The following is a 25761-nucleotide window of genomic DNA, read 5'->3' on the forward strand; positions in this document are numbered from 1 at the left end:
CATTTCTCCATCGCGGCACTGACTGAGCTGGACAAGGAGTCCACGTAGGCACAAAAATCGAGTTCTTTGAACTCGATTTTTGGTCAAGAAAATCGAGTTCAGTGAACTCGATTTCTATTTTCCACACTCACGCGCACACGTGATCACTTAATGTAAATCGAGTCTACTGGACTCGATTTTTGGTCACCATGGTTTTCGGGCACGTAGACGTAACTCAAGTAAAGGAGGCTCGATTTATTTGCTTCTAAAAATCGAGTCTCCTGAACTCGATTTCTGTGAATGGTCCCCAACCCATCCACGTGTCATGTGGGTCCCAACTGGGACCTCTTTCCCCCTTACCCGGCTCACACCCTCTCTTATGCTCTCATTTCTCTTCTGCTCTCACAACAGCACCACTCACACAACCCTCATCACTCACACAACTTACTTCATCACTCACACAACAATCACACTCAACTTTCATCAACTTGCATCAACTCTCAGGTAATGTTTTTTACAATATTGATAATATTTTTTGTTAGTTAAATATAGTGGTTATTTGCTAGGTTATTTTTTTTAAGAAACAATTAGAACATATTAGGAAAATTTTTGTTTTTTTGTTTGTTAATGTAAATATTGTGATTAGTTTGTTTGTTTGTGGGTAGTTTGTTAGTATATTGTGATTATTTGTTAGTTTTTTTTAATTATTATTATGATTAATTATTGGAAATACTTAGTACTAAATATTGTGATTAATGTTATTACAACATATGTGGAAATTTTTTTTTTTTTTGTTAGTGTAAATATTGTGATTAAATTATTTTCTAAGTTTTTTTAGGAAATTAATATTGTGATTGTAAATTGGGAATTTTTAGTACCAAATATTGTGATTAATTATGTTATTACAACATATTGGGAATATTTGCTTATTTTTTGTTAGTGTAAATATTGTGATTAAATTATTTTCTAGGTTTTTTAAAAAAAATTAATATTGTGATTAATTATTGGGAATATTTAGTATTGGGGAAATATTTAGTACCAAATATTGTGATTATGCTAGGTTTTTTATTCAAAATTAATATTGGGAATATTTAGTACTAAATATTGTGATCAATTGTTAGGAATATTTAGTACTTTTAGGTTTTTGTCATTGGTATGAAATGGATTATGAGTTTGATACCTAAGACACCCATTACAGTCTTTTTAGTATAAATTATTTCAAGATATAGTTGTTTCAAATTTGTAACAAAGATTTCAATGGGTAACTAGTTGCTATAATATTTTTGTTCATCATATCTTATTTGAATGGGTTTTGAAAGTCATGCCTCTAGAATGATTTGGATGTGAGTATATGCAAATTTGGTTGAGGTTAGTATTGTTGGCATGTCATACCCAAAGTTTTGTGATTGATGTTGATTGAGAGTTATAAATTTGTCACTAACACAATTGCACTTGATGATCTATAGGTTGATAATGATCTATATAAATATATACTACGGTGGATCCCTTAGCAATGCCAACCCTTATGACGGATTTCCATTTCAAGGTCCGGGTATCCAGTGCTGTTATATGATGATACGCCATAAGTTAAAGACCTTGAGTGATTTGAAGATAAAAATTATGGAAGAGCTGCAACTGAACCCTGCTTTGCATGACATACATATTACTTTCCGTTCTCCACATGAAGTCCTCAATCAATGCATTAATTACAGATATATGGCGATAACAGAAGACAAACATGTGAAGTTCATGTTTCACAAGATGCGTCAATGGGAACAAGTAGCAAATTTTGAGTTGTACGTCACTTTGGAGCCGCGTGCAGAAGTCGGCATAGAGGATATTGTACAAACAACTACATCTCCACAGTTTGCAGTCCTAGATGATCAATGCACCACGTTGGGAGGCTATACACCCCCCTTTTCAAGAGACACCAAGAACAGTTGAGAGCGAACCTGGCAATAGATTTGAAGATCAATTTTGTACACATCGAGGTGAATCCTCTACAGTTCCAGTAGTTGAAGATGAAGACGAACACTGTGTTGGGGAAGATCTTGACGATAGAGATGAGTACGAAGAGAGGATTGAGCGAGGTGACTTTGATAGGGGTGTTGATGACCATGAAATTACTCTCAATCCTAATGTTGATGATATGGATGAATGTGATGAAGATGATGCAAACCCTACTGTTAGAGTTCAGCATGTTACAAATGCAACCCCCGTTTATGAACCTCCCGCCTTATCATTTTATGAAAATACTTGGGAAAATATGGTTGATCCTGAAGTTGGTGAGCAAGCATTTGCTTCTTCTTGGAATGCGGACATGAATTTTTGTACGGGGTTGATTTTTGCGAATAAAGAAGCGGTGAAACGTGCATTAACAATTTATGCCACAAAGCATAACATAAACTTTCTGACTAGTAGGTTGACCAAAAGTAGACTGTATGTGAAATGCATGGATGGGTCATGCAAGTGGTACGTTGGAGCAGTCATGAAGCCTAAACAGGGAACATGGATGGTCACATCTTATGGGGGTCCTCACAGTTGTATGACCCTTGGCATGGCTCTTGATGGTAGAATGATGGATTGTAATTTTCTTGCAGTAGAATTTGTTCCAATGTTGCGAGAAAATCACACGGCAACAATTCAACACCTTAGAGATTACATCAAAGGGAAGTATTATGAACATAAGCTTTCTTACTATAAGATATGGGATGCGAAACAAAGGGCTATTGCAAAGATATTCGGCGATTGGGAAGAGTCTTACGAAAGGCTGAAAAAGGTGTTGTTGGCATACTTGGATAAGAAGCTGGCACCCGGTACTGGTATCTCACTGAACCAAGAGAGGAAGGTGCTACAATATTGCGATATGTATTTTGGGCTTTCGCTCCTTGCATTGAAGGATTCAGACATTGTAAGCCAGTAATCAGTATTGATGGGACCCATTTGTATGGTAAATATCGAGGGGTGTTGATGATTGCAATGGCCACCGATGCCAACAACAAGGTTTTGCCTCTCGCCTTTGCTGTTGTGGACAAAGAGTCAGGGCCTAGTTGGAGGTGGTTTTTAGATTGCGTCAGGTTTGCACTGGGGGATGTGATAGCAAATAAGGACATATGCATAATTTCTGACCGACATAAGGGTATTCAAAATGCAATTGCAAACTGGCCTAGAGATGATCATGGACGAGTACGAGTATACCACAGATATTGCCTTCGACATGTTGCTAGCAACTTCAACACGCATTTTCAGGACGCCACTTTAAAGTCATTGGCCTTGAAAGCGGGGTATGCTACTCAGGAAGCTAAATTTGAGTTGTACATGCAACCTATCAAGGAAGCCGAGATTGAGGCCCTTAGGAAGAAATCAGCCACTGAACAACAGGTTAGTGAACCTGACCCATCCATCATGCCATACACATATCTAATGAAAGAGGATATAGAGAAGTGGACCCAGCTACGTGATGGTGGATACCGTTATAGGGCTATGACAACCAATGTCTCGGAGTGCTTCAATGGAGTACTCAAAGGTGCCCATGGCCTGCCCATTGCTGCACTGGTTGAATTCACTTGGAGCAAACTTGTCGCGTATTTCCATGATCGACACAAAAAAATTACTCATGATCTCTTGGAGGGTAAGGTGTGGAGTAAATATGCCTTAGAAATCTTTGATGCAAATCTGAAAAAATCTAAAACACACCAAGTAAGGCCGTTTAATAATGTCCATGGTGTATATCAAGTAACGACTGCGTACAACATTCATAGCTCTGGAGGGGGACAACATAGTCATGCAATAAACATATTGGCCAGAGCATGTGGTTGTGGAAAGTGGCAAAATCGAAAGATCCCTTGTTCACATGCGATTACAGTTCTTCAGTACTTGGGGCAAGATGCAAGTGCATATATTGACCCATGCTATAGTTTGGAGAACGCCATTCGCACCTACTCATACCAATTTGTGGTGCCAAAGTCAGAGTCATTGTGGAGGGATGTGGAAGGTCCAAAGTGGGTGCCTGACCCAGACCTGTTGTGGGCCAAAGGTCGACCTGTGAAGTCTAGGATACGGAATGAGATGGATGGGGTCCGGCGAAAACCGGGAAGCCGAAGGCCAGATTCTGACTTAAGGGAGATTCAACAAAAGCAGAGCTGTGGACTGTGTCATCAACATGGGCATAACCGTAGAAGATGTCCACTTTCCCGTGGGGCTTCGACAAGCAATACTGACCCAACCTAGGTAAGTGATGCTTTTATATAAAATTTCATGTGCGTATCAATTATCCAAGTTACGTAGATTACTACCGTTATTTTGGCTGTTGGTATCTAACAACAATATTTCAATTTTTCTCAGGTATGCAGATACTCGATTTTGGAATGCCATTGTAGATGTAAATTGTGGTTCTCTTTATTGTGTATTTGAACTTACTACTGGGTTGTATCGGCACAATTATTATTTTCTTTTATCACTGAATGCACTTGTAATCGAAGTATTCTGTATCCAATGTACCTGTTTCTATATTGTGATATTATGAATGGTTAATTTTATCTTTCAATTAGTTGTTAATTATTTCTATTAGCTGTTATACTCATCTGTGTTGGTGCTTCTTGTTGAGACTATAAGAAAAAAAAGGAAAAAAAAATAAGAAAAAAAACCAAAGCAAAAAAAGGGAAAAAAAAGTAAGAAAAAAAAAGGTAAGAAAAGATAAGAAGAAAAAAAGGTAAGAAAAAAAATGGGAAAAAAAAAGGTAAGAAAAAAAAGTAAGCAAATGTTACTGGAAAAAAAAAAATGTGTGACCTCTCTGCCTGAGCTCTCTGCCTGGAAACTCGAATTTGGGGAAGTCGAGTACTCACTCTAGAACTCGAGTCAATAGGACTCGATTTATAAGTCCACAGAAATCGAGTTCTATGAACTCGATTTGTAGGTTTATTTTTTTTTTTTTGGGGGTGATTTCCTGTCAGGCCCTAACTGAATTCACGTGTCAATCTCACAAAAAATAATTGCCCCATTCAGTCCTCACTATTACCCTCATGATTTTATTAAAAAATAACTTGTCGAAAAGGTTGTGTTAGAAAGTGACTTTTTGATGTGCCAAATGCTAATTTTTTTTTAAAGTGTTGATGCTAGTGCTTTAATGCCTTTAGCATGAACCATGACACCTTTTGTTTTGCACTTAAATGAATATACCGTTTAACCTTCAACTATAACTTCTAGTTGAGTCTTCTTTCCTAATCAAAATCAAAAGATCATAGATGACAAAGGGTAGTGCTGAAAAGCCACCAGCTCAAGGCTCACGTTTTTACCTGAGATCATGCCCTCTACATCCAGCTACTCACCCCAACCAATTTTTAGGAACAAAAATTCTTCCTAATTACATTATGTAGGAGAAGACAGGGATGACCCTTAGTTTGTTGAAAAAGGTAAGGTAGTATAGACTATAGACAGGTATGATCCATTTTTTTTCAATTATGAATCCGTGTGGAGAACCACACCTGTGATACAAGTTTAAATTATCTTCTACCAATTTTTTTTCTCCATATAGCATAGGAAATAATACAGAAGTTCCGCACGATACAAAATATCACAAGCTGCAGTCAAGCCTCCATGAAAGATCACCTGATTCTATACTATAACATGATATACAACACGAACTTATGCCAACAAAACAAAATTATACCAATATCATACAATAAAACAAGAGGCAACGTTCCTCAATATGAAATTATACAACATCTGATATACATATTCAACCAATTGAAGAAGTTTTGGCTGAAAGGTGAATAAGCACATGCCTATGGTACGTGGTACGAAGCTTCTTGTATTTCTTCACAAAGGTCCACATCCCTATTGAAGATCAATTTCAACATTTAAAAAGACATAGGGGTGTAATCTTAAAATACTTGCAGGAGTAGCAATAAACTAAATAAAAACCATTTTCTAAGACCACTAAAATAAAAAAACTCAGAAGCCAAACCTTTCTGCTCTAAAGGACAAACTTTTAAGTGCACACTCTTCAGAAAATGCCAACTCTTCGGGTTTTCTATCTCTTCCAGAACTGACTAAATCTGAAAGATCAGCTGTATTCTGCAAAATATAACATAATCATTCACAAAGTTTTGTAATAAAATTTGATGCTAGCATCTTGCAACTTCAGTAGTACATTTAATGAGAAGAAAGCCAAGTAACAAGGCAATGGATGTAGGCCCTAGAATAGGTCCTACAGACCTACAGAGAAATAGATACAATGAGGCAGGTGTATCATTATAAAATATCAATTTATAATACAATAATAATTAACCCAACATGTTTCGGTTATGACCACACCATACAAGCGCATGTAGGATCAATGGGACGAGTATCATCAGCCATCGCTTTGTGTTTTAGCTTCAGCACTCCCTGCATAAAATATCATAAATATCAGAAATCATCCTTCCACCCACACTGAAAAAGAAATACCATTACATTTTAAGAAGTTCATAGTTAACAGGAGTTGACTGGCAACTAGGTACAGAGATGCATATTTAAGTTAACGATAGTTCACAATTCACATAAACAGGTGACCTGCCCGTATGTTTCATGTTCATGAGAAACATATGAATGAAGCAAAAAGTCTTTGTATATGAACCACTCATATATAAATTTACTATATGAAAAACCGTGTTGGAGATCAAAAAAAGATTAAAAAATTTAAAGATCAAGAATGTTGTAAAAGTATGGTTCCATAGTTTATGTTCACAAGAAGCTATCACCTCAGGTACAAGAGCTGTGCCAAAGCGAGCAGTACGAGTAGGATAAACACAGTCATACATGTCAGCACCTAAAGCACTGCAAACTACAATATCCAGTGGATAACCAACACCCTGAAAAGAAGTATTGAGGAAATATCATGACAGGAAAAATATGAAAAGATGAACCACCCAGTTCACAAGAATTCAAGTTAGTTTGGACGATGTAAGTTGATTTGATGAAAAAAATCTGCACCATAAGGTATTGTGGTTTGTCCTCCGGCAGTGCGGCAGTGCACTGAGCAACAACACGCCAAAATGAATCTTTACTTTCACCGCCTGCAAGACCACCAATAGCATAACTGTCACAAGAGTAAGCTCTGTTAATATGGCTCCTTGATCAATAAACCATAACACTACTAAAGTAAAATACAGGGATCAATTGTGGATGTATGTATGTGTGCAAATTGGTATAACAAGTTAAATCTCTGAAATGTATGAAACAAAGTTGAACCGATTGCTGGCTGAAAGACATTAAACCTCACATGTGGCAACTGAACAGAGAATGAAAAATTAAGAGAGAGAAGGCTGGACAGGAAATTATTGAAAACAAAAAACAAAAGGAAAACTTGTTACAAATTTAAATGGTGCTTGAAAGGAAAACTTTTCACAATCCTTTACAGTATTATGACATAAGATTATTAGTAAAGAAAAAGCATGATATCACAGTATCATATTATTGACATATTAGCACTACATGTATCAATCTTGTATAAGCATAACAACTCACTAACCTAGACATTACAATGATTACATTCTACATAACTTAAAAGCATGATTTCAACCAAGGCCTGAATAATAAACCTAAGGAAAAGATCTTTTGGGTTGAGAAGCCTAGGAATTTGCAGGTGGACCAAGGATACTGCATTAGAAAACTAACTAAGGTTGATTATGTATCATACAGATTTATAACCTCTTTATGTTGTTAGTGAAATTAAACATGAGTGTTTCTATTCTGGGTACCAAATGCAATTACCTGCTATACATCTGTCTATCCATCTAAGAGTGCGGTACATTGCTTCTTCTATTCGTGGACCAGTAATGGTTGTTTTCACTACATCATCAACAGCCATAATAATATTTGCTCCAATCCTGTTCTGCACAATTTTTTGGGGAAACGTAAGGACACAAGGTATTGAAGAAGGAAGTAGTAAAGAAACAATAACCATGCTTTAGCACTCAACCCTTTGGATGTTTGATTTTTAACTTCTGTCTAGAATTTTAAACTGGCAAATTTCTGCAGAGTAGTCCACCTTAAGGTGAGTTCCTCGGGATATTATAAATATGCTATTACAAATCCGAAAAATCAATAGAATATCCATACCACCACCAAAAGTTTCAAATAAAACACAAGCTTCAATTTTCCCCTCCCCCCCTCTCCAAAGTTTCAAAATACTAATTAATTATTTTGGCCGTCGGTAAATAAAACTAAAATTTATGCAATGACAATATATTATTAGGTTGTCAATTGTGATAATTAATTAAATTTCTCAATAATGCATTCCCGTTAACAGATTAACAAGAAACAATCTCAACAGAAGTACCTACTTGGATTTGAATTGATTCTTCAGGTGTTAGGAGCATGGGCTTTCCATCAACTGGTGACTGAAGTAAGAAAATGAAACCTTAGTTACAAGCAATTCATTGAATTTCAGCATGTAATTATTTAGGACTATTCTGCACACTTTCTGTGTAGTTCAGCTAGTCCATCGATCTAATAAATTATTTTATTCATAAAAAAATAAAAAAAATAATAAAAAAAAAGTTACAAGCGACAACAAAACAGTAGAATACTCCAATTTTCATAACAAAAGATCATAAATAAGTAAAAACAAGAAACTCAAATTATAAATTGGTAGAGTAATATCAAAGTTACACTGAGAGTTCATCACTGAAACAAAGTAAAAAGAAAAAATTATATAGAGAACCCAACGCAAGAAGCCATGCCATATTAGATAACATTCACTGCCGATACGAGATTAGACTTGCACAATTGCATATAGAAGAGAAACATAACAGGTTTCTTATATCCTGAAACAGTTCATTAGGATAGACAGGGTTTAGCCTCAATCAAATGTTAAACAAAAAAGTCAAAAAGTTTAAATTGTTAAAAGAATCAATCTGTTAGTCATTGAATACATAAGATTAAGGAAAAATAATAATAATAAAAATTGAACTACCAGAGACTTGTCATTCCCTCAATCTCCCACTTTCTTGTTGTACCACTAGGAGTTTGAACTCAAAATGAAGGAGCTGAATAATGCTGCAGGCCCCTCTAGTTGAAATGCGGGCAAAGGAGTCAAGTAACCATAAATCCTCAAGATAAGAATAATTTTACTATTGACCTGGAAGCATATTAGAAATTTAGGAGTGTGACTGATGTAAGAGGACAAGTAGACACTGATATCATGCCAAATAGATGCTGAGCTTGTGTTGCACTTGTTGACAAATTAAAGTGAATCTGCACAAGAATCCTTCCCTTCAGCAATTTTTGGATGTTGCTTGAAACCTTTCATATTTGTTTTATCAGTTCTGTTTTATCAGTTTTAAAAATCATTTAAAAAAGAAGCAGTAAACTAACTTGATACTAAGCTGGTTGTAAAGAAGTACCTGACAATAAAATTGAGTCATGTTGCTAGCAATCTCTTGTGTGGAGTGAAACAAGGTATCGGGCCTCTTCAAGAGTTTTAGCACCAACCAAAACTTTATAATTGATTCTTACGCAGGGGATGCAAGTCTTCTGGCAAGACTTTCCCCTTATTTTGGCATCATTTCTTCTTTGTCATACAGATCAGGAGGCTTGAATTGAGCTTGGCCTTGTACCCTGATAATTTATTTTCTATAACACATGTATTCTAAAGCCCTTCTCAAGTAACCGAACGTTATGAATGCCTTTTCTTGGGTTGCTCAGTTAATGTTTATTCTGCAAAAACAAATCAATAAATTAAACAATCACCACGGTTTTATTTTTATTTTTTTATCTTTGCAATTTATATATATTTTTATTTTTAAAAAGAACTCCAACAAAATGCAAAGATTAATTGCTCAATGTGTGACTGCTAATTAAACAATTAAGAAAATGATCTGAAAAAAAACCTAGATGCGAATTGAGAAATTCAAATGCAACGGTACCTGTAGCGAGTGTAATCGCCATGCCTCAATCCATGTTGCATCTGAGCAGATTTCAAGAGCTGCAACACTGGAAGAAAATGATCTGAAGTTTAGAATAATGACTACAGAAACAATGTAACCTGTGATGTGTGAACCTAGGTTGCCGAATTTGCTCACATAGATCTGTATTACCTTTTCTTGCCGCTCTTTGCATAGGCATTCTGGAATGACATTGGTGTATGCCAATAGTTCTTCAGCTATAGAAGAAATAACATATATAGGAACCTACATCATGGTTAATGATTTGATTAGAAGTTAGGAATCATCAATTTGATATGAATAAGAAGCATGTCCTACTCATAAGCCAAGGCATTGACATCAGTAATGCACATTTTAACATTTCTGAAAATGGAAAAGTGTTTAAATGAAGTTTCAACCTTCTATTTATTGCAGCAATAATTTCACTGGCCAATTATACCTCTTTAGTTACAGCAATATAACTAATTTATTCCTATGACATTGCTGAACCACCAAAGGAATTTCACGTCGGACTTAAAAACAAAAGAGGGGGAATTTCACTCAGAAGTTGCAAAGGGTTCAGATTACAGCCTTTATCATACAGCTGGAACTCCATTGAGAACTTTGATGAATGATTTGACAAAAGAAAGTATTATCCAACCATATGCAAAAGGATTATGTAGAAATGTAGAATAAGCAACATTAGGTTAATGCAAAGGAGACAACCAATCAACTAGACCATTTATAAAGAACAAAGTGATAGGAAAAAAGAGGGCCTCCTAGATTTGCTGTTGTGGTAACAAAAAAATACAAGAATTCAAATTGGGTATTTGATAGATGTGCAGAAAGGACACACACTTTGAAAGAATAAACCAAGGTTTTTCCACCTAAACACACCTAAGCTATATGTCACCTAGTGAGGTTTGATTGCCAAGGCATCTCCTTTATAGTTTATACCTGGACTACATTGCTTCAGTTCGGGATTGGCTCTTATCAAAAGTCAAGAGCCATCAGGAAAAAGTTACCTAGTCTTGTAGCCTAATTTACAGCAACTGTCTATACAAGTCTGACCAACCTCCCCCCCACCTTCCAAAAGAAGAAAAGAAAAAAGGTAAGAGCTGCCTTCAGTGTTGAAGATTCTAGTGAAGCTGATATCTGCTCCAGAAGCTGCAGAAGAGTTCCAAGTCGATTGATGGGAATGAGGACAGAACCACCAACTTTAAGAGAAGCTATAGCACAGTAGCAGAGATAAGATAGTTTGTCCTGTTCTTCCAAACTCTCATCTGTATAAAGTAAGGATTCAACTGACTCTTCCCAATTATTGTTGTTGTTGTTGTCCATGCTATGCAAGTTAATTGCAAAGGTAAAAAATATTCAATATCTCCATTTATTGATAAATAAGAACTCCATAAATTTGTAAAAAATAAAATCAATATAATAGCTACAATAAAGCATCTAGTAAAAAACATAGAACCTAACAAGACAGCTAACAAAACCACAGAAAGTGATAATACCTGAGAGTCGACATACTGTCGGTAGTGGGAATAGAGAAACCATCATCATCCTCAACATTTTCCATGGCATCCAAGGATGAGAAATCTGAATATAATACGATATCATTCGATTGAAGAGAACTATAATCAAATTTCATCGCATGAGCAGGAAGAAAGATAGAGTTTGAAATAAAAGCAACATCTCTTTTTGGACCATTTATTGTCCAATTACAAGTGCCTATTTCTAAACCAGAGCTGAAAGCTTTTATGATCAATGTGCCATTGTAGCAGGTCTCTTCAGCATATCTAAGTGTCTGATCCTTCTGTGTGCAATCTGTCACATCAGCTGCACTGAGAAGTTCCACTTATTTATTCATTTATTTTGATAAGAAGTGATAAATTATATTAAAAACATACACTGAACACAATAAATTGACAGAGCATTTACTTGATAATAACTTAGTACTTGAAAAAGTGACATATAAAAGTACTAGATTAAGACAAAGATGCAGTGCAAGTATGCATTGAAAAAATTTCACCAAGAAAGGACTCTATAGACTATCGAATGAAACATCAGTTACCTGTACAAGGGCACCCAAGCACCTAGCTCAGTCCCATCTTTGCCTAAAACTACTTCTCTCAGAGAAGATGGAAGCAATTCAAGCTCTTCCCAACTCATCCATTGAGGGAAACTAGACCCCTCAGGCCCATAAAATTGCCTGAATTCCATATGCATTGAAACAAGCTCCTCCATCATAAGCTGCCCAAGTCTAGCTGTTACTTCAGTTACATATATCTGACAAATTCACCCACCAAAATTATGAAAATCTTATCAACATTATTGGGAAAGACTAAATAAATATAGCCACCCAATTGTGTCATACCTTAGCGGAAAAACCCTTCATCTGAGTAAGAAACGGTAATCCTAGCATACCCATTGGGCTTGAGATTAATACAATATCAATAAAAGACACATTCCACAGGTGCAAGTTATTAACAGTTTTGTGCCAAGGCACTGCATAAATCAAATCATTTACATCAAGGGGCTTGTCGATTTTCTGCCTTTTTCTTGCAACAGAATCTGAACTTGAAGAACTAGAATCTTGAAAGTCAGAAACTTTAACATCCACCTCAGCATCAAAACCAGTGGGAACAGGAGAGAAGATTGAAAGAGCTGAAAGGTCCATGGGGCAATCGAATAATATCCTAAACCCACATACATTGACTATGTGACATGGTGGGAAATGAAAACCCCCACCTCTGCTCAAACATGTCTGCAAAACAATGAAATTTAATCAACCCCTATAAACCAGAATTTAAATAACACACACAACATATCTATGTTTAAATAAGATCCTAAACCCAGACACATTGACAATATGACATGGTGAAAGATATAAAAACCCCAAATTTACTCAAACATGTCTGCAAAATTATGAAATTAAACCACACCCCCAAAAACAGAATTTCAATAATATATACATGCACACAGAAAAACCAGTACATATCTAGCTCATATTCTTTGATTATGCAGAAAGAAAGTAAGAAACTCACAAACTTCATGGGGATGAAATTTTGCCACTGCAAATACTGGTCACTCTCTCTTGCTACAACAAGTATGTTCACCTACAAAGAACATTCATATTCATCAAAATAAATAAAACTCATTATTAAGCACATAAACATTATGTATAAAATCCAAACTCACGACTATGATATCAAAAAAAGAAAAAATGGCATATGGGCATATGAGCATATGAGCACAATAAACAATCCTGTTAGGGTTAAGGAACAATAAACAATCAAGGGTTAAGAGAGGAAGATGGGGTGCTAACCCTATGGCACTTGAAAAGCATAGGGTTATGGGCAGATGGGGTGCTAACCCTATGGCACTTGGCGCTTACGCTGTCTTGTATAATGTCTGGTATGTGGGGGAGGGGGTACCGCATCTCCTTGGTCAGGCTCCTTGCGTTGCTGCAAAGACGAAGTTACAAAGAAACAATGGATCAAATGAATTTTAATATCAACTATAACAGCAGTCACGAAAGTATTCAAAGCTAGTAAATGACCAATGCATACCGTGGGGCCAGCCTTGTGTCCTGCTTTGTGACCACCTGTCCCACAAGGAGGTGCTTTTCTTGTACGTTTAGGCCGACCTTGTGGGGGTGACTGTAGCTCATCAACTTGCTCATTCTCGACATGCATAGCTGGTTGATTTGCTTGACTCCCAACAACTGAAGATACTACAACTGCGGGGGAGGATGGTGTAGCGGACGAAATGTGAGTGAGGCTCATAGTCATAGGAGCTGTATGCAGTCCAGGAGTGGGCATGAATGACATGGAGTCACTATGGGGTGGTACATGGTGTATATGACCAATGCTGTACGAGGGAGATTGAGTGTGCATGACCTGAGGGGTGTCATTGAAATCAATGCCGAGATCAAAGGATGGTGGAGTAAGGGATAGATGAGCGGGGTCAGAAAATGTACATAGGGTGGGTGAAGGGATCTCGGGGTGAGAAGATGCATGTGCAGTGGGTACAGGGATCTGTAGGTCAGGAAATGCGGGAGTAGTACGAGGAGGGATCTCTGGGGAAGGAGATGCATGTGGGGGTGGAGGGAACTCTGGGGCAGGTGATGCATGTGGGGGTGGAGGGAACTTTGGGGCAGGATAAGCATGTGGGGGTGGAGGGGGTTGATTTTGGCCTTGATGGGGTGCAACACACTGGCCATGGCTATGGCTGGCAGGAGTTGAGCTCGTGCTTGGTCGTGCATTATGTTCTGGCAGTTCTGGATTTGCTGTATCCGCATCTTCCAAGGGAAGATGGGCAGCTAGACGGTGAAGGCGATCCACTTCCTTCAGCATAGCTGTAATCAGCTTGTGCTCAGGACTGTCTACTACATAACGCATCAACATCTGCTTGTGCATGGCGACCTGCAATTTTTGTAATACAATTAGTACACCTAACGCAAAAATGGTAACACACAACAAAATTTGGAAAGAAAGGTCAAAGCGATTACCGTAATAAGAAGAGAGGCGCTAGTGTGGTCGACAAACCTCCATGTGACTTTACCATACCAGCCGAAGTATGGATGAACACTCGACATAGCACCCTCTAGTCGTGCTCCATGACATAGTTTCTGTGCTCTCGTATTCCATACTTGGATGTGGCTACAATGTCTGACCCTCCAATCCACTTCAATCTTCCCCCTCAAGTCTATCTTATGAAGGGCATCGTCAGTATCAACATTTTCGGGAATTTCTTGCACCATCCCAAACTGACGAAGAACACGATCCGGTGTATGTTTCTCTACTAGCCAGAAACATACAAGCGGCACCCTCGCCGTCCACATGTCCCGTCCTGCTACACAGAACGCAGGCAAGTGGCCTAATTCGGCTTCATATGGTTGCCACACCACCTGTTGTAGTAAAAAAAAAGCGCAGCACATTATGCAATGTTCCATTATTTTGAATTGACATATTTTACAGTTATAACAGTATACACTAAGATAACATTACAAGAAACACAATTTGGATACTTGGTTGGGATACATAGAATCTAGAAGCTGACAGTACCGAACCAAACAGATTTCGGCGGGGCTATTCTTCGTGCTCACGACCCAAACCAACCTACAATGAAGAAAGAGGAAATCAATATCTACCAAATATGCAATGTAATAAAAAAGAAAAAGGATATGTATGTTGAATAATGCTAAGTTCAATGTGTCATATCGTTTAAAATGATGGATCCAAAAAAAATAGAGAGAATCGGTCAAGGAAGAGACTTACTTAATAGACAATGGCGAAGATGGTAATGGTGGGCCATATGCACCATCTGGTGGGAGGTCCATCCTTGGGCACAAAAAAGGGAATCTGGACCATGCCCAATATTGAACGAGTATTAAGGCCCCACCAATCTGACTAGCGTTTTTGTCGGTTGCCCTGCATAACTCTCTGTACAACCATGCAAGGCAAGCGCTCCCCCAACTGTACCGAGGTGGATTGTGAAGGTCCCTCAACATCTGCAACCACATCGTATGCACCCTATCGCCAGACTTGTCAGTGAAAATTGTGTCCCCTAGGAGTGCTAGAATATAACACCGTGCATACTGATGCACAACAACCTCTTCTGCACCATCGGGCAACCCTTGGTCAATTTTTTCAAGTAGCTTCTTGATTTGGATCCTCTGTCCTTTAAGCACCACGGAATTAGTAACAATTCCAAGCATTTCTTGACATTCAACAGCCCACCTCAAGGCACAAGTTCCAACAATTGCCTCACCATCGATTGGAATCCCCAACAGAACCTCCATGTCTTGTAATGTGATCGTCATCTCACCATGTGGAAGGTGGAAGGTGTGGGTTTCAGGCCGCCATCGCTCAACAAAGGCCGTTATCAAATTATAGTCAAGCTCTCTAAATGGGGTCCTATACAGCCCCTCTAATCCAATTATCTTGACAATGTCGAGGACGAGATCATCCACCATCGGGCTTCGTTTTCGAAACTCCTCATTACGACCACGACATTTCAATACCCCCGGATCCTACACATGATAGAACCATGGTGATGAGATGTAATATGCCATAACCTTTGTATAAATGATTGTAGCTATTGTTGGGAAAATAGACTATAAGTTCTTCAATTGGAATTTCCATGAGTTTATGACAACTTATTTAATGAAGGGTTTGTAGTCTTCTTATTTTTTTTATACAAAAACCAAAAATACAAAAGCTATATATCAAGATTAAGGTTATGCTCAAGAAGAATTACATCAACAAAATCAGGAGTATAACCTAAAATGAAAATGATAAGAGGTAGATAATTATTTAGAGACCATTTTGCAAGAGCATTACTATGCATTCAAAGCTAGTGATACCATTGACAAACTTAGGATTTTAGAAATGAAAAAAAAAATCAACATAATGTGAAAGGATAAGAAAAGAATATAGAAATTCAGCAGGTCATCGATTTTAATTTTACCTGGCCTTCCCAAACAGCAGATGATCGATGTTTTGTTAGAAACCTTAACACCGAAGGAACCCTGGGACTAGGACCGAACTCATCATCCACCTCAGCAACGGCAGCCATACTACATATTAAATTAGAAGAAAATGCATCAATTGCCTAAAGCTTTATATCTTTAAAGTTAGCATGATTTCTTTAAAGTAAATCCGTCCCCAAGTCTCATTTCCCACAAACAAATACATACAAGGAATTTCTAGCAGATATTACCAGGATATTTTTTTGGCATGACCAAATTTGTTGGTAGTATTCTGCTGTTTCTAAAGATCTGAAACGTGTCCCATTAAATTATGCCTACTCTTCCAAAATGGCATGATTAATTTAGCCCATAGTTTGTTCTTTTATTTTTATTTTTTTGAATAGAAGATAGAACCAACCCAAAGTTTCTGATTGCAGTAAAGTTGGCAAGTAAAGCTGGAATTCTTTTCCTCTATAAAACGTTATCGGAATAGATTTTAGTTGTAGGAAATCATTCTCTTTTCTCAGTTTATGCTTTGATGGATGCTTGTAATTTGTGTACTTGATTGTATTGGTCCCCAGTTGTATACAGGATGTAATTTGTGTACTTAATTGGATGACTTTTTTTTTTCTTAGTTGAATAAAATTTACATTGCTTATCCGCTAGGGGGGGAGATGGAATTCTTTTCTTCTGTCTTTCCTGCTTTGTTTTTTCGGTACGATCCAATATTTGGGGACTGAACAGAACACATTGCAAGTATATAACATGCATAAACACAAGCTTTGTCATATGTTTCCATGCATTGCCCTAAAGAGTAGGAAGATATAATTTTCAATTCCAAGAAAATGACTTTAGACCAAGAGGCTTCCAAAAGCACATCTTCACATATCTCCAGATGCATAACATCAAAATCAAAGTAGATTAACCACCATAACTACTATAACTAAAAAAAGGAACATAAATTAGTGGAAAATGCATATATGCCAAGAAAACAGCTAACCTAACACAGTTCTAGTGCTTCCGATAAAACAATAATCATTAAAAAAAATTTAACCATCAGACACCTAAAGTGTTTGAGTATTCAACACAATTCAAACATCCTAAACAGGAGGCTATTTGGAGACAAACCTCAAGGATGGCAATCACTGCATGCCCACTTGTAGGACTATAAGACATGCGGACAACAGGTGCACCAATGTCAATAGAAGAGATCTTGCTTCCTGTTAATGCATCAAACTCTGCATGTAGAAATTTGACATCATCGTTAAGAAACTCATGATAGCCCTCAAATGGCAGAGAAATCACCATAAATAGAAGGATTAACTTTTTCTTTAAATGAATTTATAAATGAGGTGCTCAACATATGAATGTTTCAAATTAAACAAATGCAAATGCGCTTTTTAGCCTTTTCCAACATTTTCTCACATATGGCCACGAAGAGACCCTTTAATATCAGTGCAGCTGTAGTTTTTTATTAAAGAAAAAAGTAAATGAGCATTTTATAGATAAGAGACTACTTCATATACATGCTTGAACACAAAGAAGTCTAAAGAATTACTAAATGGGTTCTTAGACCACTAAATACCATGTTTTCAGATAAATTGATAAACTAAAACGGATCACTTAAACAATTTCCCACAAGAATCAATAACTTAATTAATAGAAAAATGACTTGCAACAATTTAATAAATAGAACCATTAGTAAGGCAAAACCTACCAAAGACATACCTTTGAGATCTTACTTTATTATTTCTTCTAGATTTTTTATTTATTTATTTGTACATAATCATGAAACAAAGTCAAGAAAGAATGCAACGACTTTTCATACATACTAGCAAGAGAACTTGCATTGCAAAGAATGAAGAATGGACAAATTTTTAGATGCTCACAAAGATATTTGCATTCGTGAGTAAAAGCCATCAATAACAAGACGAGTTTCATAGGATCATTAGAGCTCACAGAATAGCATCTCTCAACAGTTCCAGTAATGTTATAGTTGGAAGATATGGTCTCTTGAGACTTGAATATCGTAAGTGCACCATAAAAATGAATTTGATATGTTCAAGATGAAAACTTGAAGGCTTAAAAAATGTCTATTAACATAACAGGGAAATGATGGGTGAAGAAATTTGTGGTTTGAGTATCAAAGATTTGCAGAATTTGGAGAACCAAACAGAAATAAGTCTTCAGGGTGTTCAAATGAAAAAGTTTTGGAGGCCTCTTCCTATATGCAAAGCTCATTCACTAGAATTCCAATACTTGAGTAAAAAGCACACACATGGTACTTACCATAATTTTTTTACTTTTGTAGGACTAAATTTTAATGGATTAAATAAAGAATTTAACCGAAAAAAAAAATTGGCTGCTTATTTTCATTTTCATTTTTGTTACTATTCACACAACTAAATTTCATCCTTCTTGTTGCAGGGAAACCAACTTCAACATGAAAATAAGGAACTATATAAGAAGGTGAACTTAATCCACCAAGAAAAAATGCAATTATATAAAAAGGTATTAATTAAAAACAATAATAAGAATTTCAACTATCTCTTACATATAAAAATTCAATCCTTAAAATTATGCCAAATTTGAGATTTTTTACAATTGCCCTCAACAAAAAAGTTTCAGATCCCAAGTCTATGAAACAAGGGATGCCAATGGAGCAAACAGAACTTCCCTTCTCTTAGATGGTCTTCAAATCACTTGGGCCAATAAAGATGTCCAAGGTTGAAATCCCCTCTCCCCCATTGTTATACTTATTGAATTATGGAAAAACAATTACAATCCCTTGGCAATTTGTTACTCTCTTTTTTTTTTTCTTGAATAGACAGTTTGTTACTCCCTTTTTTTTCCTGGCCTATTATAAAGAGGGGGAAGAGTGGCACTGGGCTGTAAGCCCCATTGACTAGACAGTTTGGTACTTGATCAACTGACAAGCCAATATCTTGCAGAAGGTTATTTTGGGTTGTCATGGTTTTTCAGTTGTATTAAACTGGACACCAAGTAAATAAACGAATGAAATTGATTCGGTTAGTTTCTGGATTGCATTAACCAATGATACAAGCTATCTATCAGCTATTGCCATGGGTTTGAAATGTTATCTTTTCTTTTGAACTGAAGTGTCTTTTATGTTTTTGTGCTGGAGGAGTATGTTGTTGGAGATGAACTGGGTAGATTGCAGTGTGAGCACAAGTTTCATGTGGACTGCATAGAACAGTGGCTGGGGTTGAAGAATTGTTGCCCCATTTGCAAAGCATCGGCGGCGCCCTCACCCTCGCCATCACCTTTGTTGCCCTCTTAGTTCGATTAATTAAATCAGTTGCAGTCTTTAGTTCAATTGATTAGTAGTCATGAATTAAACCTCTTACGTACTTCAAACTAAATCCCTCAAAAGTTTGATGAACGAGTCCAAGGGAAACACAAATTATTCGTACATTCCCATAACTACTTAACCGGAACTGTTCCCTCTAGGATTAGAGACCTGTCCCTCCTAATTTATGTTAACCTCAACTAACTACAATAACTTTTGGGCAACATTCCCCTTTTTCTCATTAACATAGCTCAGTTGAACTTGTCATACAATTCTTTGAACTTGTCATACAATAACATTGCTCAGTTGAACTTGTCGAACCCTTAAAACACAAAAAAAAAAAAAAAACAAATAAAGCAAGGAATTTAAGAATCAATTACCTGAGAGTGAGAGAGAGATGGTGGGTCAGAGAGATGGTCACAGTCCGACGAGGAGAGGAGCCACCGACGACAGAACGAGCCACCGATGAGCCCGAGTCACCGATGAGTTGAGAGGAGCCACCGACGACAGAACCAGCCACCGATGAGCCCGAGCCGCCGATGAGTTGAGAGGAGAATGACAGAGAGAGGGAGAGCCGCCGATGAGTTGAGCGTTTGGGTGTTTGAGACTGAGAGACTATGAGAGAGAGAGTGAGTGTTTGAATTTTTGTGATTTTGAGAGTGAGAGATGAGTGTGATCTGTGGCTTTGAGAGTGAGAGTGAGAGACTGAGTGTGTGAGGTGTTTGAGAGTGTTTTGGTGAGAGTGAGAGCGAGACTGAGTGTTGGAGAGTTATGGGACACTGAACACAAATCGAGTCTCTTAGACTCGAGTTCTTAAAACGAGTTTAATAGACTCGATTTTTAAATCTACGTGGACATTTTGTCCACATCAGCCGGTACCGCGACGGAGAAATCGAGTACATTGTACTCGATTTATAAGCCCAAAATCGAGTTCAATGAACTCGATTTGTTAGAAACCAAATTAGTTTGAAACGTTTCCCAACTAATAATATTGTTTACATTTTATAGTTATTTAAAAATTTTGTTCCCCCCCCCCCCAAAAAAAATCAATAATGACTTGTATAAACTTTTTTCACCCCTGATGGTGGAGTTATAATTTGATGTCATGAGAACAAAAATTTTAAGAGTAATTACATTTTATCACTCTAAATTACACCCCAAAATCATTACCCATTTTACATTTTGCACCTTGCTATCAATTTTGCCCTTATCTTGAACGAATAACCAAATTTTAGGGTGTAAAATATAATAAAGAGTGTGGTTTAATTAGGGTGGTAAAGTGTAATAAAAAGTGCAGTTTAAGGGATTGAGAAGATGAGCAATTAGGTCTTTTCACGTGATGCCATCCAATTTAAAGGCAGAATTGATGGAGGGTGCAAAGTGTAACATGGATTATAATTCAAGGTGGTACTGTGCATTCTAAAAGTTTAGGGTGCAAAGTATAAGTAGGGGTTGTCAGGGGTGAAATTTTCGCTTTGACAAATATAATAATTATAGAGTACAAAACCAAGACTCGATGTTGGGCTTAAAATATGGCCCAAAGGCTATAAGTGAGATTTTGAAAGATTCCATTTTTATGCTTTACGCCTAGGGTAGCCCCAACAAGAATCTTAAGAAAGCCCAAAATGTTTCCTACAACAATGGGTCAACACAAGGGAAAAGCCCACGCCAACAAAGAAATAGTCTAGCAATGAAAATACTCTAACAATAAAATAAAATAGAACAAAGTAAACCTCCAGCTGTCAATGACTATACAATTAAGGAAACTGTCTACATCACCAAACTCCTTTTCCATCATTGGAAGGATCTTGTAAAAATCCCTCTTCCATTATACTAACATAAGGGAAAAATTCTATAGTGAAAAGTACATTATGGCCCTCAATTGTAAAGCAATAAACAAAGATAATGGGCTCCAGTGTTGTAATTATAACAAATAAATAAGGAAAGCTTAGTATGGAGAGAGAGAGAGAGAGAGCAAGCTAATGCAGCAATATCACTTTTATGCCATGTCATGCTCATGATATTAATCGTATATATAGTGAGTAGTGAATGCTATTTTGGTAGTATGGATAGGTAAATTGGAAAAGAGTGAATGTCTAACTATTTATGATTAGTAGACATTTCTTAGAAATACCAAAGGTATCAATTGAATTATATATTGTTATTATATACATTATAGCCCTCAATTGTAAAGCAATAAACAAAGATAATGGGCTCCATTTTTGTAATTATAACAAATAAATAAGGAAAGCTTAGTATGGAGAGAGAGAGAGAGAGAGAGAGAGAGAGAGCTAGTGCAGCAATATCACTTTTATGCCATGTTATACTCATGATATTAATTGTATATTTAGTGAGTAGTGAATGCTATTTTGGTAGTATGGGTAGGTAAATTGGAAAAGGGTGAATGATTAGTAGACATTTCTTAGAAATACCAAAGGTATCAATTGAATTATATATTGTTATTATATATACTGATGAGGGCATTTTCATCTAGCAGGAAATATTGCTATCCATCCGTCTTAGATGATCCTCCTTCCGTCTGTCTAGCTATATGACCTCAAGGGCCAATGGTCTGATCCACGTGTTTGTCGTTGCAGTCCCTCGAGCCTATCATAGCAATAAATGGGAACACTCGACGATTAGAAGTCGACGACCAGAGTCTCCCTGTCTACGCACCGATGGACGCTTGGCCAAACAGACGAACGTTTGGCCAAGCCGACAGACAAAAGTAGTGGATCCCCTAATTCTTTATGTAATCTCCACGCATAAGTCCCCATAAGGAAATATCTTGCACATCACGTCCAAAGACTCTACTACATGTCCATATCTTCCCCATATGGAAAAGATGCCCTAAAATGTCGGAAACCCTAGCCCTAGATCTTCTCTACATGAAAAGGTTCCCACATCCAAGGGATCTTGATTCACTACTCCCCACTATATAAGGATCGAGTTTGCTCCTCTCTCAGGTATGCAGAAAATTCCCTAGTTCTCTCACTATAGAGTTCTTAAAGATTTTTCATTCACTTAATTGATCTTCGGAGACTCTTTGGCCGGTACCATACTGGTGCTCTCTGTTAAATTATTGATTTCTTGTTCTTCAGGTATCCATTGAAGCATTCAAGGACTATTAGCTCACTGATGATTTTTGTGCATCATCAGTTGGCGCTGTCTATAGGAACTAGTGATAAGCCATATCGCCGTTTCAAAGACAAAGAGTTGTATGGTCCTAACACGGTCAATGGCCATTACCAACCAAGAGACCGGGAACCCGCCTAGCGCATTGGAGAGGTAGGTGCAAACCCTTACCGCAGCAATTGAACGGCTCACTCAGTGGAATCATGAGTTAGAACAACAGTTGGAACAGCGGAACGACTAGGAGTCAAACGATCAAAATGACAAACAGGACAGGGACGAATGCGACAACAACCGTCCCCCGACGAATGATCACCAAGAAAGGGACAACCAAGAGGAAAGCAAAGCCGTCAGCAGACAAGACCAGCAGGATGCCAGTCGTCCCTCTAAGCTGGAAGTTGGCACATTACGCATGACACAAGAGATGCAGATGATAAAAGAAAAATGGACATGATGATGAATGCCCTGAGTGGAAGGGTATCCACCAACTTGGATGAGCTAGTCTAACGGACCGGCTCACCCTTCACAACACAAGTGACTTTTTTCCCCCTTCCAGCCAAGTTCCGAATGCCATAGATGGAGGCATATGACGGTTCACGGGACCCACTCGACCATTTAGAGTCTTTCAAAACTCTTATGCACCTACAAGGAGTTCCGAATGAAATCATGTGTAGGGCGTTCCCCTCCACGCTCAAGGGACCCGCCAAGGTATGGTTCAGCAAGCTAGCCCCCAACACCCTCTCCACTTTCAAGGAACTAAGTGGGCATTTCATCACCCACTTTATCAGAGGCCAAAGGTATAAGAGGTCATTGGCGAGCTTGTTGAACATCAAGCGACGAGACGATGAGAGCTTGAGGCCTTACGTGACTCGTTTCAATAAGGAAGCCCCGTTAATTGACGAGGCCGACGACAAGGTCTTGGTCACCACATTCACCAATGGGCTTCAATCAAGGGAATTCCTCTTCTCCATATACAAGAACGACCCGAAAACGATGGCCGACATGTTATACAAGGCTACCAAGTACATGAACGCGGAAGACACCATGATTGCCAGAGGGGGCAAACCGAAGAAGAAGGAAAGGCAAGAAGATTTTGAGTTTTGCTTTGGGTGCCCATGTGATGACTAACCAAAGGTAAGGAGAAGACTTGCTTTTTGAAATTTGAAATGAGATAAGACTCAGTGGAGGTAAACATGTGGAGGAGATAAAATCAAAATAGAAATAAAGAAAGATAAATTGCAAAATTAAAAGAGGATGAGCAAAGGTGAAAAAAAGGTGAGTTATTAACAATTTATGGGCAGATGGTAGTGGAAAAGTGAGATACGTGTACCAAAACAAAAATAAAAATGTTATATTCACAATATTTTTACAACATTTTCACAATAGATTTTAAGTTTCAGGTTGTTATTATTTTCTAAAAAATATTTAGTTTATATATATATATATATATATATATATATATATATATATTAAATATATAAAATAGCGGTAAACCCGAAACGGTACACCGGTATTGACCGGTACTGAAATATATCATTCTGCTAGTCAAATCGATACAGCCTCCAGTACGAGATTGACTCCCTTGCTTTAAACACCCGATTAGACCAAGTCCTCATGCAAATAAGGGACGATGCGATGCTAACATGGCCAGATAAGCTGACCCAAACAAAAGACCCAGAAACAAGTACTGTCACTTTCATCGGGACCATGTGCATGACACTTCCAAATGTTACAACCTGAAGCAGCAGATTGAGGCCTTCATCAAGCAGGGAAAGCTACATTGATTCGTTAGGGGTGGGGAGAACCCACCTAGAGACCCCAAACCTAACCGGCGAGTCGAAGAAAGGCCAAGGGCTCCGCTCGGGGAAATAAAGGTGATATTAAGGGAAGTGCGCTAGCTGGCTCTTCCAAGAAAGTGAAGAAGACGTATTTGCGGATGGTACAGGGCATCTAGATTTTGGGACGGCCACCCAAAGCAACTAGGGTTGATAACCCAGCCATTAGCTTCATAGAGGAAGATGCCTGATGACTCCATCATCCACATAATGATGCGTTGGTCATCAACTTATCAATAGAGGACTTTACCACCCGACGGGTACTGGTTAACAACAGTAGCTTGGCAGATATCCTCTATTACCCTGCATTTCAGTAGATAAAGATCGACAAAGAGCTTCTTTTACCCTTAGATACGTCGCTAGTCGGATCTGGCGGTACCAAGGTCTTCCCAGTCAGCACCATCACCTTACCAATGACCATTGGGACGTACCTTCAGCAACTCACCAAAGAAGTCCTTTTTCTAGTTGTTGACTATTCGTCTGCCTATAACGCCATCATCGAGCGACCTACGCTCAACGCATGGAGAACAGCCACCTCTACATACAACCTGTTGGTGAAATTCCCAACGGAGTACTGAATAGGAGAAGCGCGTGGAGACCAAATGGCAGCCCATGAATGCTATGTGGCAATGTTAGAAATGGACAATCACCTTTAGGCATTAAACATTGAGGAGCGACAAGTCACCATGGAACAAACTGAGGACTTAGAAGAAATCTCTCTAGATGACGACCTCCTAGGCCGAATCACCCGTATTGGTACGCAAGTGGACCCAACAGTCCTCAAGGAACTTACCCTCTTCTTAAGAAATAATAGAAATGTTTTCACCTGGAGTCATAAGGACATGCTGGGTATCAACCCAATAGTCATGGTGCACAAGCTCAATGTGAGCCCGTCTTTCCCTCCCGTCAGACAGAAGAAAAGAGATTTTGCTCAAGAAAGAGACAAAGCCATAGCCGAAGAAATGTTGAGGTATATGTAGATGACATGCTCGTAAAGAGAGCGAAGGAAAACAACCATCTAGATGATCTGCAAGAAATGTTTGATACCTTGCGTCACTACGATATGAAGCTCAACCCCAGCAAGTGTACATTTGGGGTATCATCGGGAAAGTTCCTAGGCTTCAT

At 37.9% G+C, this 25761-nt stretch overlaps 4 protein-coding genes and 1 pseudogene across 4 annotated transcripts; 2 read left to right on the forward strand and 3 right to left on the reverse strand.

The window, feature by feature from the left end:
- Positions 1 to 2299: 2299 nt before the first annotated feature.
- On the forward strand, positions 2300 to 4209 carry LOC142616971 (uncharacterized). Its single transcript, XM_075789697.1, has 3 exons — positions 2300 to 2898; positions 3057 to 3563; positions 3741 to 4209. Exons 1-3 carry the CDS (start codon positions 2300 to 2302, stop codon positions 4207 to 4209), a joined length of 1575 nt encoding a protein of 524 aa, XP_075645812.1.
- Positions 4210 to 5931: 1722 nt separating this feature from the next.
- LOC142616972 (uncharacterized) lies at positions 5932 to 9386 on the reverse strand (annotated as a pseudogene).
- Positions 9387 to 9871: 485 nt separating this feature from the next.
- LOC142616973 (uncharacterized) lies at positions 9872 to 13053 on the reverse strand. The gene is made up of 7 exons (XM_075789698.1): positions 12932 to 13053; positions 12262 to 12651; positions 11959 to 12173; positions 11399 to 11728; positions 11007 to 11226; positions 10059 to 10151; positions 9872 to 9946 (listed from the first exon to the last, which is right to left on the reverse strand). The coding sequence occupies exons 1-7, from the start codon at positions 12938 to 12940 to the stop codon at positions 9872 to 9874; spliced, it is 1332 nt and encodes a 443-aa protein (XP_075645813.1). The 5' UTR covers positions 12941 to 13053.
- A 164-nt stretch (positions 13054 to 13217) lies between these two features.
- On the reverse strand, positions 13218 to 14793 carry LOC142617932 (uncharacterized). Its single transcript, XM_075790906.1, has 3 exons — positions 14398 to 14793; positions 13457 to 14311; positions 13218 to 13351 (listed from the first exon to the last, which is right to left on the reverse strand). Exons 1-3 carry the CDS (start codon positions 14728 to 14730, stop codon positions 13262 to 13264), a joined length of 1278 nt encoding a protein of 425 aa, XP_075647021.1. The 5' UTR covers positions 14731 to 14793; the 3' UTR covers positions 13218 to 13261.
- An 8584-nt stretch (positions 14794 to 23377) lies between these two features.
- LOC142616974 (uncharacterized) lies at positions 23378 to 23929 on the forward strand. The gene has a single exon (XM_075789699.1). It carries the CDS (start codon positions 23378 to 23380, stop codon positions 23927 to 23929), a length of 552 nt encoding a protein of 183 aa, XP_075645814.1.
- Positions 23930 to 25761: the final 1832 nt, after the last annotated feature.

Source organism: Castanea sativa, chromosome 11 (assembly GCF_040712315.1).
Source record: "Castanea sativa cultivar Marrone di Chiusa Pesio chromosome 11, ASM4071231v1".
Classification (NCBI taxonomy): domain Eukaryota; kingdom Viridiplantae; phylum Streptophyta; class Magnoliopsida; order Fagales; family Fagaceae; genus Castanea; species Castanea sativa.

Excerpts from the sequence above, each read along its gene's own strand:
- LOC142616973 (XM_075789698.1), bottom strand. Across the intron at positions 11,729-11,958 it reads GCTTGGGTGCCCTTGTACAG|TGCAGCTGATGTGACAGATT; the intron begins GTAACTGATGTT and ends GGAACTTCTCAG. Across the intron at positions 9,947-10,058 it reads GCAAAGAGCGGCAAGAAAAG|CTCTTGAAATCTGCTCAGAT; the intron begins GTAATACAGATC and ends CCAGTGTTGCAG.
- LOC142616974 (XM_075789699.1), top strand. The coding sequence starts at position 23,378 with ATGGAGGCATATGACGGTTCACGGGACCCACTCGACCATTTAGAGTCT.
- LOC142617932 (XM_075790906.1), bottom strand. The coding sequence starts at position 14,730 with ATGTGGACGGCGAGGGTGCCGCTTGTATGTTTCTGGCTAGTAGAGAAA. Across the intron at positions 14,312-14,397 it reads GCGCCTCTCTTCTTATTACG|GTCGCCATGCACAAGCAGAT; the intron begins GTAATCGCTTTG and ends CAAAAATTGCAG. Across the intron at positions 13,352-13,456 it reads GACACAAGGCTGGCCCCACG|CAACGCAAGGAGCCTGACCA; the intron begins GTATGCATTGGT and ends TCGTCTTTGCAG.
- LOC142616971 (XM_075789697.1), top strand. The coding sequence starts at position 2,300 with ATGAATTTTTGTACGGGGTTGATTTTTGCGAATAAAGAAGCGGTGAAA. Across the intron at positions 2,899-3,056 it reads GATTCAGACATTGTAAGCCA|GTTTGCACTGGGGGATGTGA; the intron begins GTAATCAGTATT and ends AGATTGCGTCAG. Across the intron at positions 3,564-3,740 it reads ACTTGGAGCAAACTTGTCGC|CTCTGGAGGGGGACAACATA; the intron begins GTATTTCCATGA and ends CAACATTCATAG.